This window comes from Zalophus californianus, chromosome 6 (genome assembly GCF_009762305.2).
Source record: "Zalophus californianus isolate mZalCal1 chromosome 6, mZalCal1.pri.v2, whole genome shotgun sequence".
NCBI lineage: Eukaryota > Metazoa > Chordata > Mammalia > Carnivora > Otariidae > Zalophus > Zalophus californianus.
This window is the reverse complement of record NC_045600.1, coordinates 118,159,928-118,187,825: the sequence shown is the minus strand read 5'-3', so window position 1 is coordinate 118,187,825 and position 27,898 is coordinate 118,159,928. Positions and strand designations below refer to the sequence as shown.

The 27,898-nt window shown below is 36.3% G+C and overlaps 1 protein-coding gene across 9 annotated transcripts in view; it reads right to left on the bottom strand.

Moving 5' to 3' along the window:
• The window catches only part of HERC2 (HECT and RLD domain containing E3 ubiquitin protein ligase 2), a 253,448-nt gene that overhangs the window by 144,816 nt on the left and 80,734 nt on the right, over positions 1-27,898 (bottom strand). For all 9 annotated transcript variants that reach the window (XR_003516092.2, XM_027572872.2, XM_027572866.2 and 6 more), the window contains 6 exons: positions 22,518-22,769; positions 16,366-16,559; positions 10,880-11,080; positions 6,842-7,070; positions 6,611-6,735; positions 1,305-1,483 (listed from right to left, as the gene is read on the bottom strand). Coding sequence is in view for 8 of the 9 variants with exons in the window: in XM_027572872.2 (XP_027428673.1) it covers positions 1,305-1,483; positions 6,611-6,735; positions 6,842-7,070; positions 10,880-11,080; positions 16,366-16,559; positions 22,518-22,769 (1,180 nt within the window). In the remaining variant the exon portion in view is untranslated. The remainder of the gene's footprint in view (positions 1-1,304; positions 1,484-6,610; positions 6,736-6,841; positions 7,071-10,879; positions 11,081-16,365; positions 16,560-22,517; positions 22,770-27,898) is intronic.

The following is a 27,898-nucleotide window of genomic DNA, read 5'->3' as shown; positions in this document are numbered from 1 at the left end:
TTGCCACTAACAATTGCCTTTCAGAAACCACCTTGCTTTTTTGGTCTTTTTTATTTGAATGACACTGAAACACTGGTTGACAGGTTTCACCAAACAGTGTATGATCACTTCAGCTCAAGGTTTCTATGTTTATATTCTGATTCTGATTAATTCTTATTTACTCCTGATAGGGACTTCAGAAATAATGCTCACCATTCTTTTATCTATTTCAGCTTTTAAATTAAAAGTTATCTTAGAAAGTAATACACATTAATCCATGATACACACAATGAGGCAATGATATGAGTTTTAAAAGAAATAACTCTACCACGATGATTTTCATTTGTATCTACTGCTTACTAATGAGAATAAGAATCTTTTCCTGTTTATCTCATACACTCCAATTTTCTCTTGTGTGAAAACCTTTAGATTCTCTAGTTCTACCTCACACACTCCAACCTCTCATCTGTTAAAAGTCTGCTCATAAAACAGTATGGAGGTTCCTCAAAAAGTTAAAAATAGAAATACCTTATAATCTAGCAATCATACAACTGGGTATTTACCCAAAGAATACAAAAACACTAATTCAAAGGGATATAGGCACCACTATGTTTACAGCAGCATTATTTACAATAGCCAAATTATGGAAGCACCTCAAGTGTCCATCAATGATGAATAAAGAAGATGTGGGGGTGTGTGTGTGTGTGTGTGTGTGTGTGTGTGTGTGTGTGTGTGTGTGTGTGTGTGTGTGTGTGTGTGTATACACACACAATGCAATATTGATTCAGCCATAAAAAAAAAAAAAGTGATATCTTGCCATTGCAATGACATAAATGGAGCTAGAGAGTACAATGCAAAGGAAAATAAGTCAGAGAGAAAAAGACAAATAGCATATGCTCTCACTCATATGTAGAATTTAAGAAACAAGACAAATGAGCAGAACGGGGATAAAAAAAAAGAGAGAGACAAACCAAGGAACAGACTCTTAATTAGAGAACAAACTGATGGTTACCAGAGGGAACAGGGCGGGGGGAGGGGGGCGGTTAAACAGGTGATGAAAATTAAGGAGTGTATTTGTGATGAGCACAGCGTAGTTTACAAAGCTGTTGAATTACTACATTGTACACCTGGAACTAATATAACATTGTAAACTAACTGGAATTAAAATAAAAACTAAAAAAAAAAAAAAAGTCTGTTCTTTACCCCAAAACCTATTCTAGGTAACTTTCAGAGTATTTCCTCAATACCCAAACACATTTTTCAGACCTTAGTGAAAACCAACAATCCTCCTATTAAAATATATCTAATACTATAATACTATTTACCTAAGAAGCTGTTGTATGAGCTGAACCAAAGGCAAACACTGTTTTCCAGAAGATTCATAGATCCCTGTATTAATAAGATCTTTATCCAATGGAGTCCTACTTCTGTGAAATGTTGAGGCATTGGCTTCTTGTTCATCAATTTCTTTCTCCTTCTGTGCTTCTTTTTTGGCTTCTATATCCTGTAATTCATAAAACAGAAACTGGTTACCAGTTATCTTAGGAGCAAGTGTGAAGGCACCCTGGGCTGGAGCCCTGATCCCACAGCCTAGGTGTCCCAGCCTCTTTGCACTAACTCATAAACCACCTGATGACACTGGCCCACGCCCACCTGTCTGAAATCCCATTACTCAGGTACTCAGTTTCTAAACAGACTACTTGTCCTATAAATCCCATGTCCAGGCTGCCATTGCTGATGGTCTCCAGCTTCCTTCTGGGAAGTCCCTAAAATCTTTACTCCTGATCTCAAAAATACCCAATGCGATCTGCCCCATACATGCACAGTCTATCTGTATTGCAAACATGAAGCAAGAACCCAAGAATGAGAAGATACATTCCCGATGAAACATGTGTTCAGAATACAGAAAGAATTCTTACAACTCAACAATTAAAAGATAAATAAACCAGTGTAAAATAAGCAAAGGATTTGACAGACATATCTTCAAAGAAGATATATAAATGGCTACTAAGCATATGAAAAGATGCTCCACATTATTAGTCATCAAGGAAATTCACACCTGTTAGGATGGCTATAATAGAAAAGTTGGGAGAGTAGCAAGCATTGTCAAGGATGTGGAAAACTAGAACCCTCATACATTCCTACTGGGAATGTAAAATGGCACAGCCACTTAAGAAAAAAAAATGTGGCCATTCTTCGAAACACTAAACATAGAGTTACCATAAAACTCAACAACTCCATTCCTAGGCATATACCTACAAGAAAAAAAAAAATATGTCCACACAAAAACCTATACACAAATGTTTATAACAGCATTTTAATAATAACCTAAAAGTAAAGACAACTAAATGTCCATCAGCTGATGAATGGATAAACAAAATGTGCTACACCCATACAATGGAATATTATTTAGCAATTTTAAAAAATGAAGTACAACATAAATAAACTTTGAAAACACTAGACTAAGTAAAAAGAAGCCAGACATAAAAGGTCACATATTGTATAAATCAATTTATATGAAAAGTCCAGAGCCAGAAAATCTTTCAGAGACAGAAAGTACATTAGTAGCTGTCAATGGCTATGAGGAGTAGGGAATAGGGGGTGACTGTTAAGGAGCACAGAGTTTCTTTTTAGAGTAATGAAAATGTTCTGAAATTAGATAGTGGTGATGATGGTTGCACAACTCTGTGAATATACAAAAAAAAAAAAAACAAACCACTGAATTATACACTTTTTAAAAGAGTGAATTTTACAGTATGTGAATTAGATCTCAATAAAGCTATTATTTTTAAAAAGGAAACAAAAAAGCAAAACCAAAAATAGGAGGTATCTTTGCCAGTCAAATACAACCAATATTCATGAGGACTTATTATGTACCAAGCATTGCTCTAGTGACCAAATTTACTGTGAAAAAGCCAAAAAGTTCTTTCTTTCTGGGCTTTATTTTCTAACGACAAAAGCCAGAACAGTCTAAACACCAACAGTCCTTCCCAGTCCTGAGTAGTGTGGGGATGAAGACCCAATCTTAGTGGTGAGATTGGAACTGGGCCACCCACCCTTAAGAATAAGAAGGCAACACGAATCAGAAAGGTAAAAAATGTGCATGCTTGGGGTGCCTGGGTGGCTCAGTCAGTTAAGCATCTGCCTTTGGCTCAGGTCATAATCCCAGGGTCCTGAAATCAAGCCCCGCATCAGGCTCCCTGCTCAGTGAGGAACCTGCTTCTCTCTCTCCCTCTGCCTGCCACTCCCCTGCTTGTGCTCTCTCTGTCAAATAAATAAATAAAATCATAAAAAAAAAAAAAATGTGCATGCTTTTGACTCAGCACAATTTCATTTCTAGAACCTTTTCCTAATTATCATTCTTATACTCAATGACTTATAATCTATAAAATATAATTATTTATAGTAGTAAAAATATCTAGAACTTAAATTGTCAATAATAGGCTGTTTAAAAAAAAAAAAAAACAGGAATAAGAAGGAATTCCCTTTCCATATGACAGGCTTCCCCAAAGCAACAGAACAAATGGAGATAATAAAATATTCAATACAGAAGACATGGCAACATGAGAAGTAAAAAAGACACAAATTGATATATCATTGAGACTAATTCTAACACCACAAGCAGTTATCATTAGTAAACATCTGCATCTTTATAAATCTGGAAGACTGGGCGCCTGGGTGGCTCAGTCGGTTAAGTGGCTGCCTTCGGCTCAGGTCATGATCCCAGGGTCCTGGGATCGAGCCCCGCATCGGGCTCCCTGCTCAGCCGGGGGCCTGCTTCTCCCTCTCCCTCTGCTGTTCCCTCTGCTTGTGCTCTCTCTGTCAAATAAATAAATAAATCTTTAAAAAAAATAAAAAATAAATAAAAATCTGGAAGACTATACACCAAAACTATTAACAATGGATACTGGTATATTAACAATTCCTAAATGATGAGATTTTTTATGCCTTTTTGTAGCTTCATAACAATTTTAAAATAAATGGCCATTAGTTATCTTGTTTTAGGCACCTTAATTATTATATAGATCACAATCTATATACCTCTGTAGCCTGTCTACCCCCTGCAACACTTTCCCTCCAACACCCCCCCAAAGGTCCCTCCCTCTCTCCAACAGGAAATGAATAAACATTTGCTAAATAAATTAATAGGTTCTAGAGTTCAGCGTCACTTACAATTTGCCTCCCTCTCAATTTTCGTCTTATTTTTCCTTCCCTTCTCCTATGTTCATTTGTTTTGTTTCTTAAATTCCACATATGAGTGAAATCATATAATATTTGTCCCTCTCTGACGACTTATTTCACTTAGCATAATACCCTCTAGTTCCATCCACATCATTTCAAGTGGCAAGATTTCATTCTTTTTGATGGCTGAGTAATATTCCATTGTATATATACACCACATCTTCTTTATCCATTCATCTGTTGATGGACATCTGGGCTCTTTTCATAGTTTGGCTATTGTGGACACTACTGCTATAAACATTGGGGTGCATGTGCCCCTTCAAGTCACTATGTTTGTATCCTTTGTATAAATACCTAGTAGTATAATTGCTAGGTTGTAAGGGTAGCTCTATTTTTTACCTTTTTGAGGAATCTCCATACTGTTTTCCAGAGTGGCTGTACCAGTTTGCATTCCTACCAACAGTGTAAGAGGGTTCCCCTTTCTCCACATCCTCACCAACATCTGTTGTTTCCTAAGTTGTTAATTTTAGCCATTCTGACTGGTGTGAGGTGGTGTCTCATTGTGTTTTGATTTGTATTTTACTGATGCTGAGTAATGTTGAGCATTTTTTCATGTGTCTGCTGGCCATCTGTATGTCTTCTTGGAGAAACGTCTTGAGAGACAATGGGTGACAGGAAGGGATAATTGGGTGATGGGCATTAAGGAGGGCACTTAATGTAATGAGCAGTGGGTGTTACATGCAACTGATGAATCACTGAACTCTACCTCTGAAACCAATTAATTAAATAAATAAATAATAGGTTCTAAAAATACTGCTTGGGTCATGTCAAGGTTACTGTCTGACCCACATGTGGACTGCCTCTGCCAGTTCACTATCACTGCTCCCATCAGGCAAGCTGTCACATGGAGCTTTGTGGAGAAGAGGAAGAAAAGGAAGAGGCTCGGAGTCAGCAAACCTGCCACTCACTAGTCTTGACACCTTAGAAAATCACTACACTTCTGTGGTACTTACGTTCACATCTATAAAATGAAAATTTCAACCACTTTTTCCACTCAACAAAGTTGACAAAGTTAAAAGAGAAAATGAAAGTACCCAGCACAGCACCTGGAAAATAACAGCTACACAAAGAACTGTCATTGTTCCTAACATTATATATACGATTTCTTCTATTTTTTTCAATTTAATCAAAGTATTTAGGTATGTTTTCAAAGACATTTTTTCTTTTTTTATTTAAATTCAATTAATTAACATATAATGTATTATCGGTTTCAGAGGTAGAGGTCAGTGATTCATCAGTCTTATATAATACCCAGTGTTCATTACATCCTGTGCCCTCCTTGATGTCCGTCACCCAGTTACCCCATCCCTCAACACCCCCCAGCAACCCTCAGTTTATTTCCTATGATTAAGAGTCTCTTATGCTTTGTCTCCCTCTCTGATTTCATCTTGTTTTATTTTTTCCTCTCTTCCCCTATGATCCTCTGTTTTGTTTCTTAAATTCCACATATGAGTGAGATCATATGATAATTGTTTTTTTCTGATTGGCTTATTTTGCTTTTAATATACTTACTTCATCTAATTTCATCAGTGTGAGTTTTTAAATAAGAAACTACTGCAACTATGAAAGCAACAAAAGAAGCTATGAATGATCATTAAGTACATGCAAATTAAAAACCACACTCCCCCACCCAGAATAGCTAAATTTATGAAGAACGACATGACTCATGTTGGTGAGGTCAAGAAAGAGCTAGAACTCTCACATAGGCTGGTTCAAAATAAATGGCATAGCTACTCTGGGAAACTATAAAAACACTCACCGTAAGACCTAGCAAATTACAATTCAAATTATTTACCCAAGAGAAAAACACGTGTTCACTAAAGAACTGTACACAGCATGATCAAAGCAGCTTTAGACAATCAAAAATAATCAAATGTCTATTAACAGGAGAATAGATAAACAAATAGTGCCGTAATAATACAATGAAATACTCAATGGTAAAAGCAATGTAGATGAGTTTGAAAATTATCAAGGCAAAATAAAGCAGACACAAAATAGTACATGATTCCACATATATGACATTCAGAACTGGCAAAACTAATCTGAGGGAGGCAGGGGAGCCCCAACTTTGAGTGCAAAGAGGCACAATGGCACTTTCTAGGGTGATGGAATTGATTCATAATATGATTAGGGTATCTGTCACATTCATTTAAATAGACAAAAGTGGATATATTTTATCATACTTAATATTGCAATAAATTTTTTTAACTAGTAAGATAAAAAAAGCTTTAATTATAGAAAATATTTGGATGTTAGTAAAAGTTTTATGTTTCAGTTTTTCAATTCTGGCAATAGGCTGCTATTTCTTCACATGAGTACAGTGTTTCAATCTCAGCTCATTGCCAGGTAAAAATTGCCTGTCAGTTCACATACACTCCTAGAAACATACCTGGATTTCTGCAGTAATAGCTGCATTTAAGGCCGACTCTAAGCCTCCATCAGCCATCAAGCTGCCCACCAGAAGATCAATCATGAATCGACGACCTGGACTTATGTTAACTTCATTGCCTGAAACTGGAAAGGGAAAGCACTTTTGCCAATGTGAGGTAAGCACCAACGCCTCTTGGCACCCTCTCGTGCACCCAACCCATCCCCAGCCCTGCTCCCCACCCAAGCCCACCTGCACAGGGCAGGAGAGCAGAGAGTGCCCGGGCCCTCTCCTCAGCGGTGGGCAGAAGCACGGACCACCCGCTCTGCAGCACAGCCTGGGCAGCTGCCTGCACAGTGCTCAGGACGCCTGCACTGCTGGCCAGGGCCACCACGGTCTGTTTCAGGCTGTTGAGGAGGACGCTGCCCAGACCTAAACCAAGGAATTCTGGGTCAACCTGGTGACTAATGGCAGCATGCAACTGAAAGGAGAAAAACAATTTTAATTTAGAAGCCCTAAAAACAAGTGGATTTCAAAACTTATTAAAGATTAAATAATACCTCAAATTGCATTTTATTTAAATAATAAAGGAAAAGTTCTGATATATGATTTTTTTTAACTAGACTAAAAAATTTTACTCATACCAGATGAGAACTGATGGTAAGGTATTTTTAAGAGGAATTTTTTAGGGGTGCCTGGGTGGCTCAGTTGGTTAAGCATCTGCCTTCGGCTCAGGTCATTATCCCAGGATGAGGCCCGCATTGGGCTCCCGCTTCTCCTTCTCCCTCTGCCTGCCACTCTGCCTACTTGTGCTCTCTATCTCTCTGTCAAATAAGTACATAAAATCTTTAAAAAAAAAAAAAAAAGGAATTTTTTAAACCCACTTTAAGTACATATATGGAAGACCTCAAGATCAACAGAGAGGTTAAACAGTAACCTCTACCCCACCCCCAACCATCTGTACTAAACACAGAGAAAGAGTGAATATAATACAACCAAAAAACTGTTAAAAGATTATATAGTCAAGCTGAGAGTATACAAGGAAACTCCTCGAGGGCCAAACCAGAACTCAGAGAGACACACATAGCAGGAGCTGACGGGTTCTGGGCTCTGAGGGCAGATCAAGGCCTTCGGGCATGAGATCCAAACTGCTCATGGCAGCCCACTGAGCCATTGAAGATCACCCGTCTATCACCAGCCAGCACTTGAAGGCACCAATACCCACGAAGGCTTTTGGTAGAAAGAGACCCCACAAGAAATCAGAGACCTGGCCCACCCTATGAGCAGATGTAAAATCAAGTTCATACCAACCAACTAGGTATAGATATCACGAATCAAGAATTGAACACCAAAACATCTAAAGCTGAGAAACACATGACACTTCAGAGACACAAATATAAAACCGCCCTCTAGGGACATCACCATAGCCAAAGGCAAAGAGATACCCCTAGCAAGATCTCCCCCGATAGTGGTGTTACAGTCAGAAAGGACAAGCCACACTAGGTCACAAGGGAGAAGCAAAGACAAAGCTCTTATAAGAGGCCGAACTCATGCCCCTAGAGTAGGCAGCAATATAAACATTGGAATGAGTCCATAAAAAGAGTAAATGTTCTGGGGTACCTGGGTGGCGCAGTCAGTTAAGCATCCAGCTTTTGGTTTCAGCTCAGGTCCTGATCTTGGGATCGAGCCCCGTGTCAGGCTCTGTGCTCAGCATGTAGTCTGCCTGGGAGTCTCTCTATCCCTTCCCCACCCTCTCAAATAAATAAATAAAATCTTTAAAAAAAAAAAAAAGTAAATGTTCTTAGAGATCAAGGAAGGCACAAAACCCAGAAGGTAAGACTATAATGAACAAAATGAAAGCCTTGAAAAAGACCCAAATATAAATTCTAAAAACGAGAAAAACAGCTACAAGAATAAAAACCTCAAGCAGAAGTGTGAAAAGCCTGGGTCCAGGTTCTAGCCCTGAACCTCCAGCAATGGATACCTGACCTGGGCGATTCCTGAACTTCTCTGTACATCCTCATCTGTGCAATACACATTAGGGGTCCTACCTCTCTGATGGGTGGTACATGGATTTAATGAATTCTTATGTATAATGCTGCAATCATACAAGTATTTATTAAATAAATGGATAACTCAAAAATATGGAACATTCAGCTAAAAGATTTGGAAACTAAAAGAGAGCACTGAATGAAAAACTGGAAGGCAGAATGGAAGGACAGAAAGCGAACATTATAAAAGATAAAAAGATTTAAAAATATCAAAGAAGTTGTGATACTTGGGAAGAGGAGAAAAGTTCAGCATAGAGAAAGAGTTCTCCAAGGGAAAAGCAGACAAAAAAGAGAGCAATTTCAATGGTAAATACTGAATATTTTTCAAAACTTAACAAAAATATGTAATCTCAAATTTAATGAGAATCATAACCTCAAGTTATACATACAAAAATAAATCTTCACCTAGACATATAAAACAAAAAAAACATATGAAAGGCTACCAAAAAGAAAAGCAAATTAGTTACAAAGAAAACAATTACACCAATGTAACAATTCTCATCAGCAACAATAAAAATCAGAAGAACATCTTCAAACTGCTGATAAAATAACCTAAAAAGCTAAGCCCTGTTAAATTATCTTAAAAAGCATTCAAGCAGAGTTTTCAGACTTTATAACTCACAGACCTTGATGAAGAAACTTACTGCAGGAGGTACCCAGGCAGGAGAGTATGTAAGCAACAAAGACAAAACAAATTGGTTTAAAAAAAAAAAAAAAAGACTATCTCAAAGTAAGTATGGTCTCTTAAAAAATGATGATTATGATGATAATCAATTGAAGGAAAATTTCTTTTCATGTCTTAAATCAGAAATGTATCTTACATACTGCAATTGGGAGCATTCTTCTTTTAGGGGAGCACACACACACACACACACACACACACACACACACACACACACACCCCACAAATCAGTGTGTCTTAGATCCAGTATAATAATAAACTACCTGACAATTTAAACACACAAAGTGGAAAGGGGAGTATAGGTTTAATGCAACCTATAACCCCTATGTTTTTCATGAAGAGAAGTACTGGTTAACACTTTGTGGAATTAAGAAATATTTAATTTTTTTGTAGCATAATTAATGTCCAGAAATCAAATTGAAAAGTTTAGGAACAATTAAAGGTACTTGAAAAGAAAAAACTTTTGGAAATTTTATCAAGAAATTCTCAAATTGGATGCTTTTTTAAGAATCAAGCTTTGTAAGTGAATTTTTAAAATGATACAACTAAAGCATAAGGACCTAGAAAGATGGAATAAAGCAACAGAAAAACTACGGCACCAGACAAATATGGGCCAAAAGGTCAGTCCATAGCACTGACCAGACAGCAACATTGCTACAAACCAGGGAAGCGACAAACAACTGGGTAGATTTATGAAAGGGACCACAATGGGCCTAATAAATGAGCTCTTAGAGAAGACTTTAGGGAAGAGAAGTACTCTCCAAACTTCTGTTAATTTGCTTAATGTAAGTAAACATTACATTCATCTATGTGCTTTTTAGAAACCAAGGCAAAAATGGGGAGAGAGCAGAGGAGGACATGACTAGGTACATACAAATCTTTGTATTATAAAGGGAAAAATTACTTTGTTAAGAAAAAACAGTCTCTTGACATTCAGTCATAGGATTTTTATTACCAAGAGAAATAGGATGACCAAAGATTTCAGCTATAGTTTTACAGAAAGAATAAATGAATGAATGAATGAATGCAAGAAAGAAAAAAAGAAAGAAATGAAAAATATTTTTTTAGCTTTTCTTATTTTGACTTTTAACCTTAATATTCCCTGTGACAAAGTGGAGGTACTACTGGAGGGAGCCCAAGCTTACTGAGTTGAACTTTCACACTCCAGAGGAGAGATTGGCTAGCACATCCAGCTGGTCTCTCAATTAGCTATTGCCTCACCCAGTTGTTTCCCCACACAGAAGAACAGTAAATTCAAGATTGACTCCATGATGAATACAAACAAGCTGATTATAGCAGAAATAACACAATCCATACACACACTTACCTGCATGCAGAGACTGACTTCCAGGATAAATTTAAGATAACTAGACTGATTTTTTTAAACCTCATACAAATTATACTCCATCATAATCTAAATAACCTAATCTAAGTAATCTAAATACTTTAAATACTTTAAAATTTTCATTAGCAGTTCACTGAACAGTATACATAAACATTATTACAAATACCTAAGACACTTACAAAGGGAGGGAGAGGAAAGGAAATCATTAATACCTGAAGTCGTAGAAGATTCAGGGTTGCCACAGCCATGCACTCTTTCTCTTGAGGTGGGGGCCAGTCAGCAGTGCCATCCATTCCCTCACTCACTTGCCGCAGTAGGAGGTCCAGCTGCTCAAAAGTCATTGAGCAGATGTCTACCACAAATGGGACACGGAGGCCAATGGACCACTCAGAACAAGATGACCAAGCAAAACTCTATGGACGAATCATAAGAACCTAAAATGAATCTACACATTCAGCTCTTGGTCTGTTTCACAGGAGAGATTCACCGTTATGAATTACAAAGATGCCTTAAATTATTACTTACTCATCCCTCTATATTGTCCCAAATGCACATGTACTTTCATGGTTGTCTAGTTCATACACTATCAGTTTCCAATTTTCTTTCTCATTTTAGGACCCAATCTCATTGTACCACAAATAAAAAGATAAAAAGTTTAAAATCTTTTCACTCTCAAAATTAATGATACACATTAATCAGGCAGTGAGGATCATAATCCACTTGAACAGCTACAAGTAACTGTAAGTAAATAATAAAAGATTAGATATATTTAATCTGTAGAGCAACAGCTAAAAAACTACACAAAGAGACAATAAGTTAAAATGGAATACTAAAAATTATTCAAATAACCCAAAAGAAGTCAGGAAAAGATAAAGGAATAAAAGAGAGCAAGCAAAAAACAATGTTAGAAATAAATCCAACTTATAGATAATTACATTATATTTAAATGGTCTAACCATACAAACAAAAAGTAGAAGTTGTCAGGATATATGAAAATCAAAACCTAACTATATGGTATCAACAAGAAATCTACCTTAAATAGAAAGATTAAAAAAGGCTAAGTAAAGGGATAGAAAACAGCTATATTAATATCAGACAAAGCAAACTTCAGAGGAAGGAAATTACCAGGGCTAAAGAGAGACATTATATATGATAAATGGGTCAATTCACCAAGAAGACAGAACAATGTTGAACAATATGCATTTAACTATAAAACACATGGCAGTAAAAACTGATAGAAATAAAAGAAATAGATAAATCCAAAAACATAGTTGAAGATAACAAAACTACCCTCCTAATAACACAGACCAGAGACAGAAAATCAGTAAAAATTAAAAGAAATGAACAAAACCATCAATGAACTAGAACAAATTGACATTTATAGACCACTCGGCAATAGCAGAATAGTCATATTTAGAATATTTAATCATAAAATTATCTAAAAGAACTGAAATCATATTTTCTCTGAACATAATAAAATTAAACTAGAAATCAACAACAGAAAGTAGACATCAATAAAAACTAGATGAAAATAACTAGAAAAATCTCAAAACACTTGAAAATTAAACAGGTTTCTACATTCCAATTAAAATGGTAAAATATTGATTCTAAGTAGACTGCAAAGAGTTAAGTATGTATATGATAAATCCTACAGCAACCATTAAAAAAAAAACTATATAAAAAATAGTCAAATTCAAAATAAGTTAAGTGGAATACTAAAAAAAGTTCATATACTCCAAAACAGGCAGGAAAAGCACCAGAGAGAAACAAATAATAGAAAACAAACAAAAGCCTAACAACAAAATGGAAGACCTAAATCTATATATGTCAAAAATTACAGTAAATATACCAATTAAAAGACAGATTGGCTCAAGAATTTTTTTAAAAATGCACCTATACATGTACCCAAGAAACTCACTCTATACTTATACACTGAAAATGCTGATAAATGAAATCAAAGAAGATGTAAGTAAATGCTTAGACATACCATTTTCACTGACTGGAAGACTATATATAGCAAAACTGCCAATTCTCCACAAACTGGTAAGAGGTTGAACACAATTCCTATTAAAGTCCAAGCAAGATATTTTTGCCAATATAGACAAGACTATTCTAAACATTATATGGAAAAGCAAAGGAACTAGAATATAGACTTCTTATATAGCTACAGTAAAAAAGACCTATGATACTGGCAAATTCCCATGAAAATATCTTATTTCAATTTAAAAATTTTCAAGTAAAAGGATGGAAAAACTACAGCATGCAAACACTAATTAAATGAAAAGTAAAGTACCTACATTAAAATCAGAGAAAAGAGACTTCATAGCAAAGAACAGCAAGGATAAAGAACAATTGCATAATGATAGAAGGGTCAATTCACCAAGATGACAAACCTAAAGGCAAACCTAAATCCGTACACATCTTAAAAAAAAAAAAAGAGCTTCAAAATATATAAAAAATGGACAGACCCATCCTAAAATTTATATGGAATCTCAAGTGACCCCAAATAAACAAAATAATCTTGAAACAGAGAACAAAATTAGAAGACTCAAAATTCCTATTTCAAAACTTACTACAAAACTACAGTAATCAAAACAGTATGGTACTAGCATAAAGTACCAATAAAATACTGGTTTACAGACCAATTAAACAGAATGGAGAGCCCAGAAATAAGCTCTTGCCTAGTACAGTAAAATGATTTTTGACAAGTACCAAGACCATTCAATGCGGAAAGAACTTCTACAAATGGTGCTGGGAAAACTGCAAAACAATCAAATTGGATTCTTACCTTACACCATATACAAAAAGTAACTCAGAATGGATCAAAGACCAAAACATAAAAGTTAAAACTAAAGCTATTAGAAGAAAACACTGGATAAAATCTACATGACAATGGATTTCTTGGATATATGACACCAGAAGCATAGGCAACATATGAAAAAATAAAGTGGACTTACTCAAAATTAAAACTTGTGTGCATCAAAGGACACTATTTCATTCAACAGAATGAAAAGACAAGCAGAGAATGGGAAAAAAATAGTTGTAAATCATATTACCTGCCACAACATATCAAGAACTCCTCAATAAGGAAAGGAAAAAAAAAAAAAAACCACAATTCAAAAAGGGGCAAAGGACTTAACAGAGACATTTCTCCAAAGAAGATATACAAATGGTCAATAAGCACATGAAAAGATGCTCATAGCTTTTCTATAGGAAGTGCAAATCAAAACCACAGTCCGATACCACTTTGCACCCACTAGAATGGCTTCAAACAAACAAAGGCAGAAAATAACTAGTGTGAACAAAAATGTGGAGAAATCGAAACCCTTGTGCCTATCTGGTGGGAATGTAAAAATCATGCAGCTGCTGTGGAAAACAGTTTGACAGTTCCTCAAATTCCTCATAATTAGCATATGATCCAGTGATTCTACTTCTAGATAAATACTCAAAAACACTGAAAGTAGGGACTCAAATAAACATTTGTACACTAATATTCATAGCAGTATTATTCACAACAGCCAAAAGATACAAATAACTCATGTGTCCATCGAAGGAGGAATAAATGAACAAAATGTGGGATATACATATAATGGAATATTATTAATTCTTTAGAAAGAATAAAATCCTGAAACATGCTACAAATGGATCAACCTTGAAAACGTTATGCTAAATTAAACAAGCCAGACACAAAAGGTCAAATATTATATGATTCCATTTATAAGAGGTATCTTGAAAAGGCAAATTCACAGAAACAGAAAGTAAATTTGAGGTTACTAGGGACCATGGGGAGGAGAAATGGAGAGTAATTGTTTAATGGATACAGTTTCTGTTTAGGATGATGAAAAAGTTCTGGAGACAGATAGCAGTGATAGTTTTACAATCTCATGAATATACTTAATGCCACTGTTCAGTCAACCATAATTTTTTAATGACCAAAAGCACTGCTATTAAAAAAAACTGATAGAACTGAAAAAAGACATGGAGAAATACATAATTATACTTGGATATACCAACACTACCCTCCCAGAAAGAAACAGAACAAGCAGACAGAAAATCAGCAAGGATGTAGAAAAGAATACCATCAATGAACTGGATTTAATTGACATTTATAGAACACTTCACCCAACAACAGCAAAATACATCAACAATAAAATACACAACTCTTTTCAATAAACACACTGAACATTCACTTAATAAGAGAATATATCCTAAGACCTAAAATAAATCTGAACAAATCTAGAAGAACTGAAATCATATAGTCTGTTCTCTAACAACAATAAAATTAAACTAGAAATCAGTAACAGAATGGTAACAGAACAATCTTCAAACACTTTGAAATTAAATGACACAATAATCCATAGGTCACAGAGCAATTTTCGAGAGAAATTAAAAGAGTATTTTGAACTGAACAAAAATGAAAATACATCAAAACAATGGTGCAATTAATGTGGGTACAATTAAAGCACTGCTTAGAAGGAAATTTATAGCATCAAATGCTTAAATATTACAAAAGAAGAACGGTCTAAAATTAACCTAAGCTTCCTCCTGAAGAAACTAAAAAAAGAGCAAAATGAACCCAAAGCAAGCTGAAGGGCGAAAAAAATAACAAAGACAAGAGAATAAACCAATGAAATAGAAAGCAAAAAACAAGGGGAAAATTAATGAAATTAAAATCTAGTTCTTTAAAAAGATCAATAAAATGGATAAACCTCTAGGCGAAAAACTGGCAAAAGAAAAAAAGAAGAAAATTACCAAAACAATATTACTGCAGACCCCAAAGACTTTGAAAGATTAGTAAATGAATACTAAGGAAAACTTTATACACAAAAATCAGACAACTTAGAAGAAATGGAACAACTCCTTGAGTTGTTTGTTTACAAACCAGGAAAATCCACTCAAGAAAAAAAAACTCGAAATAGTTCTGTATCTCCCAAAGAAATAATTTTTTACTTAAAAATCTTTTGAGAAAGAAATCTCCTGGCTTAGATGGATTCACAAAAAAACATTTAAAGAAGAAATAACACTAATTCTACACAATCCCTTCTAGAAAACAAAAGAGAAAGGAACACTTGTCAACACTTTTTATGAGGCAGTTTGACCCTGATAAATGATAGACATACAGTATAAAACCACAAAAAAAAACCCCACAAACCAATTATCTCCTATGACCATCAGCAGAAAAATCCTCAACAATGTAATTAGCAAATCAAATAAAGCAATATATAAGAAAGAATAATATACCATAACCAAGCGGGATTTATCTCAGTAATGCAAGGTCTGGTCAATATTTGAAAAATAATTAACATATTCTACCATATAAACAGACTAAAGAAGGAAAACTACATGATCATATCATTTGAGAAGAAAAGAAGCATTTGACAAAATTTAGCATCTATTCAGTATTAGAAAAAATTTTCAAAAAAGTAGGAGTTAAAGGAAACTTTCTTAATCTGATAAAGCATCTACTAAAAAAATCCTACAGTTAACATCCTAGCTAATGGTGAAAAGACTAGAAAAATGCTTTCCCGCTACAATCAGGAACAAGGATGTGCCCTCTCACCACTCTTCAGCATCATACTGAATACAACTACAGGATATAAGGACAACAAACACAAGTCAGTGGTATTTCTACATACTAGCAATGAAGACATGAAGCCAAAATTTCACAAAATATCTAACCAAACTAACTACTCAGTACCTGAGCAGGTCCACAGGCAATTCCAACTATGTGTTTGGTATCCAGTCCTGGCAGTGCAGCGGGTTCTGGCTTGGTCACACGCAAGGTGTCAAAGTGCTGGCACTGGTCGTTGCTCCCCCAGCTATGGACCTCGCTGTCCTCAGTCAGAGCCAGGCAGTGGGTGGAGCCTGCAGCCACATCAATTACCTTCTTCCCTAGGAGGAAAGAGTGATACAATACAGCTTCACACCTGACTTCTGCTTAGGTCATTCAGGTCAGGAGGTAGTTAATGTCAACTTCTAAAGAATAATTCATTGCTTTCATATTATGCATAATTCCTCTGCTTCATGTATGTTATTAAAACTGTTACATTTTACTAGCTATAATTTATTAAGACCTATAGCCTGAAAATTAAATAATACTAAGGTATGAAAAGGATCTTTTCCTTACCTTAGTATGAAAAAAGTTACTTTTTTCTCCTTATTCAGATTTTCATTCAGAAGGAGACAAGTGTATTTTAATAAATTAAATCATATTCTCCTGTCCCAAGTATAATCACACAAAGTGTATTCTTTTTGCCTCAATGAGACTTTATATTTTTAGAATATTTTTAGGTTCACAGCAAAATTGAGGAAAAGGCACAGAGATTTCCCATATACTCCCCACCCCAACACATGCATAGCCTCGCCCATTATCAATTATTCACTTTTTTTTTTTTTTTTTTGCATGTGAATGTCTACTTGTTCCAAAACCATTTGTTGAAAAAGCTACCTTTGCTTCATTGTACTGCCTTGGCTCCCTTGTCAAAGATCAATTAGCTATACTTATGTGGGTCTATTTCTCAGCTACTTCGTTCCAATGATCTATTTGTCTATACTTTAGTCAATGTCATACTTTCTTGATTACCGTAGCTTTATATTAAGTCTTGAAGTTGGGTAGTGTCAGTCCTCCAACCTGCCCTTTTCCTTCAATACTGTGTTAGCTATTATAGGTCTTTTGCCTCTCCACATTTTTTTTAGAGATTTTATTTATTTATTTGACAGAGAGAGACACAGCAAGAGAGGGAACACAAGCAGGCGGAGTGGGAGAGGGAGAGGCAGAGGCTTCCCGCGCATCAGGGAGCCCAACGCGGGGCTCGATCCCAGGACCCTGGGATCATGACCTGGGCCGAAGGCAGACGCTTAACTGACTGAGCCACCCAGGTGCCCCACCTCTCCACATTTAGAATCGGTTTGTCTTGCATTAAATGTATAGATCAAGATAGAAAGAAATGACAGTATTCATTCTTCCTACCCATGAACACAGAATATCTCTCAATTTATTAGTTCTCCTTTGATTTCATTCATCAGTTTTGTAATTTTCCTCATATAGGTCTTGTATTTATTTTGTTAGAGTTATACCTATATATTTCACTTTTTTAATACTAAGTAAATGGTATTTTGTTTTTATTTCAAATTCCACTTCTTAGTTGCTGGTATATAGGAACTAAGGTATATACCAAGTGACTTTGGTATTTTAACTTTGTATCCTGCAACTTTGCTATAATCATTTATTACTTCCAGACTTTTTGTTGATCCTTTCAGATTTTCTACATAAACATTCATGTCATCTGTGAACAAAGATAGTTTTATTTCTTCCTTCTCAATCTGTATACCTTTAATATCCTTTTGCTGTTTTGTTGCATTAGCTAGAACTTCCAGTATGATTTTGAAAAGAAATGGTGAGATGAGACATCTTTTCCTTGTACTTTATTTTAGTGGGAAAGCTTCAAGTTTCTCACCATTAAGTATGATGTTAGCTGTAGGATTTTTATAGATTTTCTTTATCAAGTTAATGACGTTCTCTCCATTCCTAGTTTGCTGAAAGTTTTTATCATGGACGGGTATTGGATTTTATCAAATGCTTTTTCTGCATCGATTAATATGATCATGTGATTTTTCTTGTTACTCTCTTGATTTGATGGATTACATTAATTGGTTTTTTAAATGTTGAACTAGCCAACATTGCGTATGTAGAATAAATTCAACTTGGTGGTGATGTTTAATTCTTTCTATATATTGTTGAATTTGATTTGCTGATATTTTGTTGAGGGTTTTTGCATCTATATTCATGAGACATGTTGGTCTGTAATTTTCTTTTCTAATAATATTTTTGTCTGGCTTTGGTATTAGGGTAATGCTGGCCTCGTAGAATGAATTAAGAAGTATTCCCTTTGCTTCCAGCCTCTGAAAGAGCTTATAGAGAATTGGTATAATTTCTTCCTTAAATATTTGGCAGAATTCACCAGTAAACCCATCTGGGCTTCATGCTTTCTGTTTCGGAAAGTTATTAATTATTGACTTAATTTCTTTAAGAGATATAAGCCTATTCAGTTTGTCTATTTCTTCTTATATAAATTTTGACAAATTGTGGCTTTTAAAGAAATGGTTCATTTCATCAAAGTTACCAAATTTGCAGGCATAGAGTTGTTCTTAGTATTCCTTTATCATCTTTACAATGTTAATAGGATCTATAGTGATGTCTTCTCTTTCATTTCTCATATTAGTAATTTGCGTCCTGTTTTCCTTTTTTCTTAGCCTAGTTAAAGTATATTGATTTTTTTAATCTTCTCAAAAAACCAGCTTTTGGTTTCCTTGATCTTCTCTATTGATTTTCTGTTTTCAATTTCATTGGTTTCTTCTCTAATTCTCATTATTTCTTTCCTTCTTCTTATTTTGGATTCAATTTGCTCTCCTATATCTAGTTTCCTAAGGTGGAAACTTAGACTATGGATATTTTTTTAACATACATAACCACAGATAATTACAATTTTTTTTTCTTGTGATGAGAGCTTTTAAGATCTGTTCTCTTGGCAACTTTCAAATATGCTATAAAGTGTTAACAGCTACAGTCACCATGCTGTATATTATATCCGCAGGACTTATTTCACAACTAGAAGTTTGTACCTTTTGACCACCTTCACCCACTTTACCCACCCCCCGCAACTCCCACCTCTGGCAACCACCAATCTATTCTCTGCATCTATGAGTTTGGTGAGGGTTTTGAGGTTTTTTTTTTTTTTTTTTTTAGATTCCACAAATAAGTAGGATTATACAGTGTCTGTCTCTCTCTGACCTGTTTATTTAGCATAATGCCCTCAGGGTCCATCCATGTTAACACAAACGGAAGAATTACCTTCTTTTTTATGGCTGAATAATATTCCATCATATGTATATACTACATTTTCTTTATCTACACATCTACCAATGGGACACTTAGGTTGTTTCCATATCTTGGTTATTGTGAATAATGCTGCAATGAACATGAGGATGCAGATACCTTTTTGAGTTCACATATTTACTTCCTTCAGATAAACACCCAGAAGTGGAATTGCAGGTTCATATGGTAGTTCTTTTTTGTGACGCCTCCTTACTGTTTTCCACAGTGGCTGTACCAATTCACATTCCCACCAACACTGCACAAGGGTTTCTTTTTCTCCATATCCTCACCAACACTTGTACTTCTTATCTTTTTGATAATAGCCATTCAAATAGGTATGAAGTGTTCTCTCACCTGTAGTTTTGATTTGCATTTCCCTAATGATTAATGATATTGAGCACACACCTTTTTCATGTACCTGTTGGCCAACCATAACTCATCTTTGGAAAAATGTCTACTCAGATACTCTGCCTAATTTTTAATCAAATTGGTTATGGGGTACGTTTTTTGTTTTACTACTGAATTTTAAGAATCCTTTATATATTTTGGATATTAACCCCTTATCAGATATATGATTTACAAATATTTTCTCCCATTCTATATTCTATAGGTTGCCTTTACATTTTAGTGGGGTTTTTTTGTTGGTTTTTTTTTTGAGAGAAAGTGAGTGTGCCAGGGAGTGGGGGGGGGGGGGGGCAGAGGGAGAGAGGGAGGCAGACGGAGAATCTTAATGAGGCTCCATGCCCTGCACAGAGTCCAATGTGGGGCTCAGTCTCACAACCCTAAAATCATAACCTAAGCCAGTATCAAGTGTCAGACGTTTAACCAACTGAGCCACCCAGGCACCCCATCTTTACATTTTATTACTGGTTTTCTTTCCTATACACAAAGATTACTTACTTTAGATTTTTCTTCTTTTCTAACATATGCCTTCTAATTTCCTTCTAAGCACTGCTTTCACTGCATCCCACAAATTTTGGTAAGTTGTTCTCATATTCATTTAGTTCAAAATATTTCAAAATTTCTTTTAAGACTTTTGTTTGACCATGTGTTATTTGGAAGTTTGTTGTTTAATCTCCCTGCATTTGGGGATTTTCCAACTATCTTTCTGTTACAATTTTTAGTTTAAATCTCTTGCAGTCTGAGAACAGACACAGTTTGATCTCTCTTCTTTTAAATATGTTAACGTGTGCTTTATAGTCCAGATTGTGGGCTATCTTCATTAAGAAAGTTTTCTAAAACAAAATTTTTTCTCCAAAGTGAAATGATACAAATATGTTTTTCCTATTTAAATGGTATTAAGGTATTGTATTTTTGCTTAATAGTAAATCTAACATGACCAACACAAGGGATATTTTCAGAAATGTCAACGTAAAAAATAATTCAGCTACAAAATTCTACCTGAGTAAGGAAAACAATTCTATCTTGAGCCTATCATACGTTGACATAGTGATGGCCAAAATGACTGTATCATCAATCATTTAAATGCTTTCACAGTAAGCTATCTCTGTATCTAATAAATGGAGCTGAGGAAGCAGATTTCCTTTACTAAGTGAAAAAAATATATAAAGAAGAAGGCTAACAAAATTCAAACACAGCTCCATAACATACAACCAACTGTATTACCCTACAACTTACCTCAGAAACTTAGAAAATAATAAATACCATAATACCTTCTTGTCATCAAGGTATTAATATGCTTTAAAGATTTTATTGATTATTTAGTTTTAGAGAGAGAGGGAGAAAGCACATGCATGTGCGAGCAGGGAGAGGAGGAGAGGGAGAGAGAGAATCTCAAGCAGACTCCATGCCAAGCACAGAGCTTAATGCGGGGCTCCATCTCATGACCCTGAGATCACATCGTGAGCCAAAACCAAGAGTCAGATGCTTAACCAACTGAGCCACCCAGGCACCTCAAGGTATATGTTTTAAAATAATAATGACAGGGAAAAAAACAAGCAAGTCCCATGTAAAAGTCTCAATTCCAAACTCCCTTGACAAAAAAGCAAAAACACAAAGTAGAATCTAGCTCAGGGATTCAACAAACCATCCCTCATGCAAACACAGGCCAAGGACTGTTTTTGTTTACATATTGCTATGGCTCCTTTTGGACTACAACAGCAGAAAAGAGTAGTTGAGACATACAATATATGGTACTCAAACCTAAAATACTTACAGTCTACTCCTTTAAAAAACAGTCTGCCCATCCCCTTTAGCACTACAGGCCACCTGATACACCTATCACTAACCTCTCCCACACTTCAGAAGGCATCTGCAAAGCACACCTACATGCCTTGGCTCCCATTCTATCTAGAATGCATGCTGGATGCCCTTGAAATCAAACAAGCAGGACTTACCCATCAAGGATAAGTTCAAGTGAGAACACTCCAAGGACCCAATCCTATCTCCCACTACATTCCCACAACACCGTGCATATCTGTCATCTTAGCAATGTCTACACTATAAGTATCAGTAACCTCACCAACAGAAATTCATCCCACTAAGGTCGTATTACTCAATGATGAAAAGATGCCTGCCACAAAAAAGACTTACCAATACTAGTAAAACTGAATGAGTTTCAAATGAAATCTGGTGAGAATAATTCTACACCATTTTTTTTTAAAGATTTTATTTATTTATTCAGGAGAGACAGAGAGAGAGAGGCAGAGGAGGGGGGAAGAAGCAGGCTCTCCACAGAGCAGGGAACCCGATGTGAGACTTGATCCCAGGATCCCGGGCTCATGACCTGAACTGAAGGCAGACACTTAACCAACTGAGCCACCGAGGTGCCCTACAGTGCTTTTTAATAAAGACAAACTACTTTCCATTATTATCTATACCTATGAAAATGTGAGTAAAAGCCTTCTAATGATAAGTCATTCATGAAATATTAGGTTAAAAAAAAAACCTGCAAACTTTAAAAGATTACTGAAGAAAAAGCTTCAAAGAGTTTTAAAAGTTTACATTTTACTCACCTTGCAAGCCTTCCAAGAGTTTGGGATAACGAACATGTTCTTCTGTTCCATGCCCAAGTCTCTGGTTGTCACCTTTTCCCCATGAATAAACTTGGCCATCTTTCGTCAAAGCAATAGAAAATTGACTTCCACATCGAACCTTCACGACATCCAAGTCTTGAAGCTTCTCAATAAGCTTTGGTGTTTTGCAGCCATCACTACCACCTCTGCCCAATTTCCCATAGTCACCATCTCCCCAAGACCACACCTGACCTAAAAAAACACAAATATATTTAAGTAAAAATAGCTGTATATCTTAATGCAACTTTTAGATGGCTCAAATACTCAATATAACCCATAACAAACCTACACCATTAATATATTTAGTTAACACTATACAGGTGACTAGTGGCCAAATGAAATCTAGTTTATACTTCAGGTTGATATAGAAGCAATTAAAAAAAGGATAGCTGGGTTTTCTTTTTGTTTTAGCTAAAAGAATAATGAAGTCCTGACCCGTACTAGTTTGGGCTCAACAACTGGGTTCAGTTCAATCAAGTAGTGAACATAGAACAAAAACTCCACTGCCTCCATAAAATACCGTAACTTGGCCCACCACAAGAAGTTGCAGCTCCCTGACCACTGTCTCTCAGGTCTGTCTGCACACTGTTCCTGTCATGCTCACCACAAGTTAACTGCATGACAGCATCTTTTTCCAATAATATTTGTTAGTATAATCTAGTTAAATATTACATAAAGGGATAAAACAAATTACAAAAGTGTGGTTGCATTCTTTTTACTTTGATAACTAAGCTAAAAACTTCGCAAAAATGCAATAAATGTGAATTATTGAAAAAAAAATACCTGGTAAAACCTACAGAAGATGAGAAAAGAAATGAGAAGATATGTAAAAGAAGAAATTAGATTGCTCCATAAGTGACTAAGTTCCCATTCTATTTTAAATAATCAGATGGTAAGTATATTTTTAGGCTTTGTGGGCAATGTGGTCTCTGTCACAACTATCCAAGTGTTCCCGTCACAGGAAAGCAGCCACAGACAATACGTAAGCAAGGTGGCATTCCAATACAAGTCTATTTGTGAAAACAGCCAATTCCTGATCAAAAATTATAGATGATACACTAGTGGGTGGTCAATGACATAAACACACAAATGCTCAATGCAGCAAACCCATACACAAACATCAGAGAATGTGTATAAAGAATGTGTATACACTTATATGCTTTGCAAAATGCCTGTTGTTCACATAGCCCAGCTGGCAATTCCCACTTTCTCCAATGTTTTCAGTGACTATCACCCCAGAACCAGACCTTACAGGTCAGGATGCTTCTACTATACCAATCGTCTCAAAAAACACAGTTATGTAGCAGGAACATTTCCCTATATGACCAAATACCAATGTGAGGTAAAAAGCATGCATAGTTTCCAATCACAGCAATTTAGTCAAAACTTCAAACAGCTTTACCTTCATAGCAGTCTCACACAAAGAATTCAGGAACAAACCCTAATAAGACACTTATTCAAGAAAAGACTTTCTGGCTAAGAGGTTTATAAAATCTATTAATCACTCAACTATGGACACTTAAAAACAACAAGATGTCAAATTGAAAGCTTCATGCCAGAAGAGAACTTTAAGATGACTGATGAGACCCATCTTTTCTCTAAGACTTACAGTAGCAGAAGATGCCTCTATGTCTATCCCTTCAGGGGGCGGGGGGGCCTATGTGGACATGAAGATGCCTGAAATATTCTTTCTCCTCTCACTAAAGAAATCCCCAGGGAGGGGAGTTAAGATGGTAGAGGAGTAGGGGACCCTAAGTTTGTCTGGTCCCTGGAATTCAGCTAGATAGTTATCAAATCATTCTGAACACCTGTGAAAAGAGGAGATCTGAGAAAAGAAACGCTGCAATTCTACAAATAGAAAAGCAATCGCTTTTTGGAAGGTAGGAAGTGCCGAGACTTGGCATCCAGGGTGATATATCTGAGGAAATTGCAGAGAGGACTGCCTATTTAAGGAGGCTACTGCAAAGTATTATAAGCAGCAGGACGCAAAATCGGAATTTTATGAGTTTGCTACAGTGGGGGACATCACTGGATTAAAGGTGCTCAGGTGGCAAAGCAGGGTGGAATCCCAGGTGGGACAGCATGGTCTCAGGATCCCGGGGGCCACAAGAAGAATGGGAGTGCCTGAGTGCGGCAGAGTTCTCAGGCATTGGAGCGGGGAAGCCGAATGAAAACAGCAAGTCTAGGTGCCAGCTTTTGGCTCTGTGTTGCTGTAAATTGTAAACTGCGAACTGCTGCATGGTTGCACAACCACTCTCCGGGCAGGGTCTAGGCAAAAGGCAGAAGCTCGGCAAGACACCCCACAAGCTCCCAGGAGGAACAGCATGGGTCCACGTCTCATGAGTCCATAAAAGTTTGTGGAAACCTGAAACTCCGGCATATGCCTGAGATAAAAACAGTCAGTCACAGGCTGAGTGAACACAGAGTTCAGACAAAAAACAGGGAGACAGAGTGATTGACTGCTTTTCTGTGAGGACTCACTAAAGAGTGAGGGACACCAACTTTCAGCTCCAGGGATAAAGATCCGGGCACCACTATTTTCATCCCGCCATCAGTGCTGAAAGCCTTCAAGGAGCAAATCAGTGCCACACAGTGCAATCCAGAGCCACTTACACTGAGCCCAGCAACCTGGCAAGGGAGGCTTAGTTCCACCAGGGCAAGGGCACCTGAGAATTGATCAACAGACCCCCCCACCGAAAGACCAGCAGGAACAACTGGAGAGCACCAAGTTTACAGATGATAGAGAACTGCAAAACTTCAGCTCTTGGGGAATACAGTATATAGCATTTGTGGGGTTTTTTTCTATTTTAGTCTTCCAGTTTTATTTTCATTCACCTAATTTTCTTATTTTTTCAATTCTTTTATTCTTTCTTTTTTCTTTATGTTCGTCACCATACACTATATCATTAGTTTTTGATGTAGTGTTCCATGATTCATTATTTGTGTATAACACCCAGTGCTCATTACAGCACGTGCCCTCCTTAATACCCATCACCCGGCTACCCCAACCACCCTCGCCCCTCTCAAACCCTCAGTTTGTTTCTCAGAGTCCACAGTCTCTCATGGTTCATCTCTCCCTCTGATTTCCCCCCTTCATTTTTCCCTTCCTTCTCCTAATGTCCTCCATGCTATTCCTTATGTTCCACAAATAAGTGAAACCATATGATAATTGTCTTTCTCTGCTTCACTTATTTCACTTAGCATAATCTCCTCCAGTCCCATCCATGTTGATGCAAATGGTGGGTATTCATCCTTTCCGATGGGTGAGTAATATTCCATTGTATATATGGACCACATCTTCTTTATCCATTGCCCTTCAACAGATGAATGGGTAATTTTTATTTTTATACATGTTTTACATATATATATAAATATTTGTATACATATAATTTTTGGTTTACTTTCACTGTATTTTATTTTATATACACACACACACACACACACACACACACACACACACACACACACACAAAATTATCTTTCTTTGCTATTCTGGGATATAGTTTCTCTTAACAAACAGACCAAAATACACCCAGGATCCAGCTTATTGTTTCGCTCTGTTTTACTTCTTGTTTGATTTTTTGTTATTTTTTTTTAATTTTATTGATTTATTCATAAGAGACAGAGAGAGAGACGCAGAGGGAGAAGCAGGCTCCCTACCGAGCAGGGAGCCCGATGCGGCACTCGATCCCAGGACCCTGGGATCATGACCTGAGCCAAAGGCAGACGCTTAACCATCTGAGCCACCCAGGCACCCTGATTTTTTCTTATTTTGTTTTGTTTTTTTCTGTTGTTATTTTTGTTTATTCTCTCATTTTCTTCTATTCTTTTCTCAACATAATGATGAAATGGAGACACTCACCCCAAAAGAAAGAAGAGGAGGTAATAATCACTGCCAGGGATTTAATCAATAACAGATATAAGTAAGATGTCTGAACTAGAATTTAAAACCATTATAAAGATACTGGCTAGGCTTGAAAAAAGCAAAGAAGACAGTAGAGAATCCCTGTATAAATAAAAAATTAAAATCTAATGAGGCCGAAATTAAAAATGCTATTACTGAGATATAGTCACAAACAGAGGCTCCAAAGTGAGGATAAAGAAGGCAGAAGAGCGAGTCAGACAGAAGAAAAAATGATGCAAAATAAGGAACCTGAGAAGGGGGAAGAAAAACAACTACAGGACCATGAAGGGAAATTTCAAGAACTCAAACACTATAAAGCAAAATAATATCCAGATAATAGGGAGTCCCAGAAGATGGGACGGGGAGGGGAAGAACGTTCATTTTGACAAAGTATAGCTGAGTACTTCCCTAATTTAGGGAAGGAAACAGGCATTCAAGTCCAGGAGGCCCAGAAAATCCCCTCAAGATCAATAAAAATAGGTCAACATCTCAACATATAATAGTGAAGCTAACAAATTTCAGAGACAATGAGAAAATTATAGAAGCAGCTCAGGACAAGAGGTCCTGGACCTACAAAGGTAGACACATCAGGCTGGCAGCAGACCTGTCCACAGAGACCTGGCAGGCCAGAAAGGACTGACATGATATATTCAATGTGCATGCTAAATGGGAAAAATATGCAGCCAAGAATACTTTACCCAGCAAGGCTGTCATTCAGAATACAAGGACAGATAAAGAGTTTCCAGGACAAACAGAAACAAAAGGAATTTGTGAACACTAAACCAGCCCTACAAGAAATATTAAAGGGGATCCTTTGAGCAAAGAGAGAACCCAAAAGTAACAAAGGCCAGAAAGGAACAGAGACGATATACAGAAACAGCAACTTTACAGGTAATACAATGGCACTAAATTCATATCCTACAGTAATTACTCTGAATGTAAAATGACTAATTGCTCCAATCAAAAGACATAAGGTATCAGAATGGATTAAAAAAACAAGACCCATCGATGTGCTGTCTATAAGAGACTCATTTTAAACCCAAAGACACATCCAAATTGAAAGTGAGGGGGTGTAAAATCATTTACCATGCTAATGAACATCAAAAGAAAGCTGGAGTAGCCATCCTTATTTCATACAAACTAGATTTTAAACCAAAGACTGTAATAAGAGATGAGGAAGGACACTGATTCATAATAAAAGGGTCTATGCAACAAGAAGACCTAACAATTGTAAATATTTATACTCCTAATTTGGGAGCAGGCAAATACATAAACCAATTAATAACAAAACTAAAGAAACACTTTCATAATAATACAATAATAGTAAGGGACTTAACACCCCACTCACAGAGATGGAAAGATGATCTAAGCAGAAGATCAACAAAGAAACAAGTGGCTTTGAATGACACACTGGACC